At 44.9% G+C, this 9171-nt stretch overlaps 1 protein-coding gene across 1 annotated transcript in view; it reads left to right on the top strand.

The window, feature by feature from the left end:
* Positions 1-9171, top strand: part of CD247 (CD247 molecule) — a 99287-nt gene that overhangs the window by 67613 nt on the left and 22503 nt on the right. Inside the window, exon 2 of the mRNA XM_019525714.1 lies at positions 5342-5445. Coding sequence (XP_019381259.1) covers positions 5342-5445 — 104 coding nt within the window. The remainder of the gene's footprint in view (positions 1-5341; positions 5446-9171) is intronic.

The following is a 9171-nucleotide window of genomic DNA, read 5'->3' as shown; positions in this document are numbered from 1 at the left end:
GTTCTGGTGGGGGCCAGGGTTTAATTTGTGGCACACCTGCCAGAAAGGTTGGCCACAGCTGTTGTAAACTATAAATCTAAATAACAGTGAGTGCATTTACACATTCACTTTACTGCAGAGTGGACTAATTAGCTCCTCAGTAAAGCATCACTGTCTGCATGTGCACTGGCATTAGACTGCAGTAAACTAACTAACTCCAACATAGGATACTCCAACATAATACTGTCCTACGGTGGAGTCCGGAACTGTTCCTCATTTTCTGTCCCAGCAATCACCGGCTGTGACTTAATCCCACTGAGGCCATCACAGGTTTGCCCATGTCAGAGCCCATGTTCTAACAGCATGATTCTCCCACGTTTGGATTCACCTGGTTGGTAGGACAGCCACTGTTTGCTGAAGCCATTCCTAGACACCCCACCTGAAATTAATATGCAAATAAACAATTGTGTTATTACTGGCACCCAGCCCAAGTCCTGTCTGTTGTAAATTCAGCCTACTTGTATCCTAGTCACTATGTCATGATGGGCCAATTCTTGGATGCTGGGCATGAGTCAGGTGTCCAACCACATTCTGGACAGAGACCTCCCCCAATTTCTGGACCATCTGAATGAAAACTGAATGGGTGGCAACTTTACTGCTTGGGCGCGGTAGCAGAACTATAAGCAGTCGAGGACTGGGAAGTCATGTAATCCTCTGTTCAGTGGGGTAGCAGAGACATGTTTGGGCACTACTGGAAAAATGACTATTAAAGGAGGGTGCCGGTGATATTTTAAGGTAAAATTCATAGAGGGGTTTAGTAAATGAAGGCCTGTTAATCTTTGAGACTTTGACATTTGTTTTAAAGTTTCAGTCTCTGTGCATGTGCTTGTGGGAGGGAATGCATCTGGGTTTAATGTGAAAGTGTTTGTGTGAGAATAACTTTGTATTTGGGTGAGACTGGTTGTCTGTGCTGTGATGATGCTTTATCATCCACAAAGAGCCAGTGCTAACTTATTGCGCCTTAAAACAGTGATTCTCAACTGGGGTTCCACACAATGTTAGCACTGGTAGGTTTACAAGCATGCTTTACAAGATAAGCCCAAAGATTTCAAATAGAAACCCATAGCTGAGGTTTTTCCAGGTTCTTTTCAACAAAAAAACCTGCTGCATTATTCTTCTTTAGGCAAAAAAGTGAAAACGAAGAGCTGGCATTTTCAGAGGCTGCCTCGAGTTTAGCCAGGGGTGTCTTGAATCTAAAAACGTTGAGAACCACTGGCTTAAAAGAACAAGAATTTTTGTTGCATTAAATCTTTTTAAAAAAGCGTGTATAAGGAGGAGCGTGCCGTCTGCACAGCTGAAGGTGTTACCACTTTGCAACTTTATCAGAGCCATGTATGTTTGACAGAAGATCACAGCAATACATATGTGGGAATCTGAAGGCAGAGTTGCAAACTGGGGAGTCATTTGGAGGCCTGCACAGGGTTTGCACTTTTTTTTTCTTTAATACTTCAAAATAGATATTTAATTTGTTTAGCGTTGACCGCACTTACCACAAGCTGTACCATGTATGTGCACTGATGTGTAAGATATGGGTCTGCCATAGAGTGTGTCTGTGGAGCCCTGTCATGTGACAGCTCCAAGGGCAGGCCACATGCCACATACAAAGCAGGCCCGACTCTCCCCCGTGACTTGTCTTTTGCCACCAGCTGCATAATGCAGAAGGGCGCCTTTCAATAGGGTCATGAGAGGGCTCTCTGTGAGCTGCTGTCTTATGGGGTTGTCAGCTGGGCTATGTCCATGCCTGACAGCTGTGTCATTTCAGCCTGTCTCCTGCTCCGCCGGTGAGCTGAAGCCCAGCTCCGCAAACCCATGCTCACAGACATTGGCGATGTCATTGCTGGGGCCTGGTGGTGCACATGTTACGGAACAGAAAATGATTCCACTTCCAAGAGCTTTACCGCTGACCATAGCCCTGCTGGAGGGAATGGGGTTACTTGTAGGACTATCAGCTGCTCACATGATTATGGATCTGCCAGAGATGGGTGTGTTGCATTTTTCAAAGCAGTAAAACCAAGTCAGAATCTACAGGCAGGACTGAGCCCATGTATGCGTGTAGCTGTATCTCTGCTACTGTGGACTTGCCCATGACAGTCTGACTAAAAAAAAAAAAATATTGATTGAAATGAGTCTACCCGGCCTTGCATCTTTGGGTGGCACTTTCCCTATTACAAATATAAGGAGCTGACAAACATATTATTTCTAGCTAATACACAAATGCCAAGAACCATTTTGCCATTTATGGGCTTTTTTTAATCTTAGTCTTATAATGCATCCTGTGTGACAGCCTGGCCAGCTTTCTGCAGCAATCTTCAATAAGATACCCACCACTGAGCTCAAGTCTCTTTCCTCAGACACAGGTAACGCTTTGGAGGATGGGGACTTGCATAATACCATATTTTTTCAAATGTAAGATAAGGAGATTCTCCCGCCCCACCCCGAGTGAGCATTGGGAAAACAGCTCCTCATCTTACATTTACATACAAAGAAACGTCATTAAATACATTGCTTATCTTTAAATCGCTGCCAAAAGCAGCATGTGTTCAGTTATGGAAACCAACTATGAAGTTGATTAGACGTGTGTTTATGGAGAGCCTGTGCTAAGACTTGCAGCAGTTTCAAAAAAGGTAAAATGCATCAATTCTGGATGAACTACATTATTATAGACATGCTTGTTTCAATGGCAGTGTTTTCAAATTTGCCCTTCACTTCCATGTTTCCAGGAAGAACAGGGTCTAGCAATAAAAGAGGGCAGGGGAAGAGGTTACAGTGGAAAGAAATTGGGAGGGCAGAGGGCACTTGATCCCCCAGGTTTATTTTCCGTGCTGTAGCAGTGGGAGGGGAACAAATTCAAGACAAACCTCCAATAATTAGATTCTATACCTGGAAAATTATCTCAAATTTATACATTTTCCATATATGGAATCTAATTACTGGAAGGTTGTCCTATAATCATGGTCATTTTACATACCACTGTATAGGTATTCACTTAGGTGGGCAAGCTGGAAAATGCTAGCAGTGTAAAGATTAAAACTAACTTACTAGTATACCCCTTGGTTTACCCGAAGGAGTTGATGGTTCTGTATACACCACCATGGGCACCCTGAGCTTTATTGAATATACAAGTGCGCTTCTGGGTTGAGGCATGTTCCACTGGAGAAGCAGGGATTTAGAGGAACATACTAGATTTTAACAGTGAAGCAAGAAGTTGTTGAGTTACTTGATGTGGCCTGAGATGGCAACAGTAAATGGGGTTTAATCAGCAAGAAACAAAAATGGAGGATTGAAGTACCAAGGGGAAGAATCAGGTTTCTTTCTCCTCCAAGCCCAAGGGAGGTTGAGACGGGTCACTTTTTGGGAGCCCTGTGACCAGCTATCTCCATTCAAAACAGTGCGCTGTGTTGCAAAGAATGTGTGCCTTGGGCTAAGCCTGCAGATACACTGTGGTCTGGTCAAGGAAGTGGATATGCTAGTTCTAGTCTTAGCTCTGCTGTTGATTTGCCATGTGACCTTGTGTTGCCTGCCTCTACTTTCCTACATGTAAATAGGTATAATCCCCCATCACAAGGAGGTGCCTTGTGTCTTGTAAAGTGTTTGACGTATCTGTGAAATACATTCGAGAAATGTAGTGTCAGGATTGTATACCTCTTTATTTCCTTAACTAGCCTTTGTACATTTGTTTCTACGCATGTGAAATATTTTGAATCAAATGGCAAGAATTGTTGTGGTGATACCCAAAAGCTTGTCTAAGTCTTTCCCAACCATGTAGTTGGTACAATAAAAGGTATCACGGTACCCTTTTTCAGGTCTTAGGGAGAGAAGAAGACACAGTGGAGCTTAGTAGCAGATGGAACAAAAGGTTGTGTAAAACTCTGTAAGTAAATAAAAACGGGATATAAGGGAAATTTTTGGGTAGCCAACAGACAAGGGAGATACAGTAAAAACCTAAGAATGCTGATTCTTAGCTATGGACAGCAATGAAGTTATTGCTGCAGTGTAACATTCTTGAGTTAAATGCAATTGGCAACAAATACTCATGCCATAAAACAAAGTATTGTATCATGTCAGCCCCATGAACTTATAACTGCATGGTGATGTGCTTATGCTGAGGTTGTCAATGTTTTACCCAAATTCTATGTATACAGTTCCTAAAAATCAGTTGCCGCTATGTTACTGGGCATTTTTCTCCTTCAGAAGGAAGAGTTCTTTCCCATTTGGGTATAAGACCCTCTAATATTTGCAGAAATATAGTAAAGGAACTAGTCTTGGAGTAAACGGTCTATGTGGGATCAGAATGAAGATCAGCGTATGGGATATTCTGTTCTGTGCAGATTCTTGTGCTGCACTCCTCATACTAACAGTACAACACCTGGCAGTGCATTAACTAGTGGTTCATAGAAACTGCAGTACTGATTCATTATCTTTGTATGGCAGTAACTATGAACCACACAGGACAGATCGCAGGCTGATTAATCTCTCTTTATATATGAGTTTCCCAGGCCTTAATCATTCTAGCTAATTTGGTCTAATTCTGCAGGTCCAGGAACCTTTATTAACTTCTTCCTAAAAAGTACATCTCTATTTTTTTTAAGTAACTATGATCTAACCTACTCCTTAGTGAGAGTTCTGGATTCTGCATCTGCAGAAAGTTTTGGACCTGAATGGGTTGGGATCCAGAGCCAACTAGATGAGCTCTGGCCCCTCGAAAGGTGAACTTGTGGTTCTAATAGCAGCTGCTGGAATCCAAAAATAGTGATGCCTACTGTGTGATGGGGATGAGGGATGTACGTTTTGGTCATCCTAATCATATTATATGACTTTGATAATTTCTCAGCCCATTTCTTAAGACTGCTTCTCTGTCAGACCTTCTATTGCGTTTCTGAGGGGAGCAGGACAGATGGTGTTCTTGTCCTGCACTTTTTTTTGTTCAAAACTGTACACATTTTCCTAGGTAAAGCAAAGAACAGTTTGTCACAAAGCTCAGTGTGGAAACCAGGTCTGAGATCTGTCATGCCTGACTCAGAACACAGACTTGAACCTGGGTCTTCCGTAAGTGGAGTCCCTCTGGCTTGTGTTCACTTCTTCATACTAGTGGTCATGCTGGAAATGGCTTCAAATAGAGATAGTGAGACAGCCCAGAGCATCCCTATAGCATGGTGGGTAAGATATTCTTCTGAGACATGGGAGATGGGTTTAAGACACTGCTCCATTCAGTAGAAGGCAGCAATACCACATTACATGCATAGGCTGTGCTGTGTAATATAGGTGACCTTGTTTTATTAACATGTGTGGTATTTCTATACAGACGCAGCAGCCCTGGGACTGACAGACCCACGCCTGTGCTACATACTGGATGGGCTTCTCTTCATTTATGCGATCATTATTACAGCCCTTTTTGTGAAAGCTAAGGTCAGTCTAATCAGCACTTTGTCTCCCCTCAAAGCTTTGGATCACTTTGTGCTTATTTATCATGTGCTCAAGGGGAGCTTGCTATCTGGGGGAGCATGTTTCCTTGGACTGATGCTTGGCTTGAAAGCATGAATGATTTTACATTTCTTGATTCCCATTGCAAATACGAAGTTTGTTGAGCACTGAGCTACAGGGTGGAGAGGAATAAGCCCAATATTCAAGGGTTGATGCTAGAGAGAGAAGGCAAGGTAGCATGATTCTAATGTCTCTTGTGGAAAGGTTCTTTCTGAAAGGGCTTTGAGCCCTTTTGAATGTATTTCATTTTCTGAGCTCAAAAATAAACCAACCCTTTCCCTCCTACACACACACTTGGAGGGTGCATCTACATAAGATGCTAACTGTGCAGTAGCCTAATAACACTGCACAGCAGCATGCTGGGCAGAACCCATGCTAATATGTTATTGCGCAGTAGTATTAGACTGTTGCACAGTTAGGATCAGTAAAAAGCCGTGCGCTGGTGCCAGTTACTGCACATTGATTTAGTACTCGGTTAGGCAAGTACTAAACTTAATGTGCAGTAACTACAGTGCATTAATGAATGTGTAGACACCCAGAGTGTTGCAGGTACCAGTCTTGATGGAGTAATAAAAAGGAACTATATATATATTCTCTGTAAGTCTCACCATCTCATCATCAGGACATGGAAAGCACAAGATAGGGGCAGGAGCATCAGAAAGATGCCAGCTGAGACACTGAGCGATGGTAAAATTTCTTACATTCAGCTGTCTGCGGAATTCAACATCTGCATTGGAGATGGTAGACCCAAAACACCTTGTTTCCTTCCCCAGCTTAGGATGGGCAGGTTTATTTTCTGGCCTAGCTCGCACCTGACTTCTGGTATTTGGAGCTGATAGCACCATAGAGACTTCTTGCTTGGCAGCTTCTGCCCAGCTTTGCCTTATTCAGTCAAGGGTCAGAGCTCTTTTTGCCACTAGGCAATGTGTCACAGCATTATGGTTCAGGGGCAGCCATTCTTTCTTAGGGACAAGCAGTTCTTGAGATGTGGCCTAAGACATGGCAAATGCTGACTTTTCTGGGAAAGAGGTGGTTTCAGAAGGATGAATGGACATTAGAAGGGGAAAATTCTCATCTAAGGTCCCTTTAAGAACTGCCCCGGGCACAAACCTTCAAGTGCCGAGTGATCCTTGGTGCCTTGATACAATTAAGCTGTCCTGAACAGAGGAATGGGAAGAAAACATCACATTGCTTTTGACATCAGAAAATGTTCTGATACCACACTGATGGTATCAGTGTAAGAGGCACTAGGTGAGTAATGAGATTTGTCTCATTTCATAGACATTAGGGCTGGAAGGGACCTCACAATATCACTGAGTCCAGCCCCCTACCCAAAGGGTGGGCAGGCAGTCAGCAGGGGTCAAATGATCCCAGCAAGATAGGCATCCAAAAGTTTTTTTTAAAAGGAATCCAGAGTAGGTACCTACACCACCTCTGGAGGGAGTCTGTTCCAGGCCCTGGGGACTGGGACAGTAAAGTTTTTCCTTATGTCCAGCCTAAAACGGTCTTCCAGAAGCTTGTGACTGTTGGACCTAGTCTTCCCATAGGGTGCCCTGATGAACAGATGTTCTCCCAGTTCCTGGTGCACACTCCTTATGTACTTATAGGCTGCCACCAGGTCACCCCTGAGCCTGCGCTTTTCCGGACTGAAGAGTCCCATGGCTCTCAGCCTCTCCTCATAAGGCCTGCTCTCCTGTTCTCTAATCATTTGTGTGGCTCTCCTCATGTCTCTCAGTTACATCCAGAAGGACAGGGATAAAAAAATGCAAATTCAGGAACAGCCCATGAAACATTTCTTGGGAGAAATGCCAAGCTTATAACCTGTTAAAATATTTCCAGAGGTCAAATAAAGGACTGGTGATGAGGTTATGGAGTCTTACATGCCTCAAGGTCACAGGTTTCAGTAGGAGAGGGATAATCAGCTGTGACAGAATCCTACCACTATCTCACAGCTGTCGGTCCAGTTCTACCCAAGAGGCTATTTGTAAGCAAAGAAATACAAATTCCTTCCCACCATACACATCCACACCGTAAGAAGGAAGAGGAAGCTATTTTCCTCTCTGATGTGGGCAAGGAGCTGTCTACCATGTCCCTCTTTGGTGGTTCTCCCTCTTTTAGTTTTTCCTAAATAATAGATCCAGCCTGCACTGGCTGCACTCAGCCTCCAGCACAGAAGCTGAATGAGCCTGGAAGTCTGCCTCACTTAGCCATAACCTGCAGGGATCATGGAGAAGTGTCAGGAGGTAGTATAGGGGCAGCTAGCCCTGCAGGTGCTGTGTCCCACAGATCTCTCAGGGTTGCAGATCTAATGCTAAATCAGAAGAAAAGAAAATTTAGAGGGAATGAATGATACTCAGCAGTGGCAAAAAGAGATTTTATGCTGCCATTATAGATCCTGACTGACGGATGAAACTGCTGCTTTGGGACTGGAAACCTTTATGAACCTGCCAGAGGGCAAAGCCACCCACATATGCACAAGGTGCACATTGTGCCAAAATGTGGGAGTTGTGGACCCTCCTACCTGTTGGGAGGGAGAGCGATCATTAAGGAGGACTTGGAGAACCTCTGAGAAGGATTTTGTGAACCTGGTGCAACCAGATGTGGAGACAGAGTGCATGAACTGGGGGCTTTTAGTTCCCAACCCAAAACTTCTTGAAAGCAGGCAACTAATGTAAGATACATTTATTCTAAGCCTAAGGTTAAAGCCCACTGGAAGCTCTGCAGGTTGATTTAAAGACTGGCAGCATGTGCACATTGTTTTCAGGAGGTGCTGAAAGTGGCTGTTACCCCTAAGAACTGGAAAGTCCTCTACCTGCTGCAATATGTGTGGTTAGACAAACTTTTATATAACATAATAGCAATAAGCCAGGGGGAGCAGATAAGGTGCTGTCTGAGAGGAGGAAATGAGACAGATGTGCCTGTTGTCACAGCACCAGTTCAGAGTGGGGGAGGTAAATAGGTTGTAGGCATATGCCTTTGAAAATACTGACCTAAATCTTTCTTGGAAGAGTGCATCCAGACAAGTGCACTCGTGCCTGTTGCAGTGTCTCAAAGCAGTTTGGGATGCTGCAAGAGGCATGCTGGGAACAAAAAGCAAGTTCCCCTTGCTGCATATTTGCATCCCTAATTTTGATACCGGGAAATCCTGGTATCTGACCTGTGCCGCCCGCGTGACATGGTGCTGTGCCAGGCCGCCCTGCTTGTGCATACCCTGGGCCAGAACCAGGCCGCTCTTACTGTCACCCGGGGCCCTGGCACCGCATGCAAGGACTGTGCACCTTCATGCTGGGCTGGGTCCTGCCTTCATGTGCCCCGCAAGCCTTAGGGCTGGGCTGACTCCATGCAGGCAGGACCCAACCCCTGCATGTGGTGCTGGAGTCCTGGGTGACAGCAGAAGTGGCCCAGTTCTAACCGAGGGTGCATGCAAGTGGGCTGGGTTGGCGTGGTGCCATGTTGTACAGGCAGCACAGGTTGTGGCTCTGCTAGTATCCCTGATGGCTGCAGCTGCTGCTGCACGGCAGGCTGTGCACCATGCAGGGGGACCAACCCCTCCTGAGCAGCCCCCCCACTATACCCCACCCCACTGTCCACCCATCAACCCACAGCTCCACCCACAAACCTCACATCCACCCACAAACCCCACAGCTGCCA

The sequence above is a fragment of the Gavialis gangeticus genome, unplaced genomic scaffold, assembly GCF_001723915.1.
Source record: "Gavialis gangeticus isolate Ggan-Ray unplaced genomic scaffold, GavGan_comp1, whole genome shotgun sequence".
Lineage (NCBI taxonomy): Eukaryota > Metazoa > Chordata > Crocodylia > Gavialidae > Gavialis > Gavialis gangeticus.
This window is presented reverse-complemented; position numbering and strand designations above follow the sequence as displayed.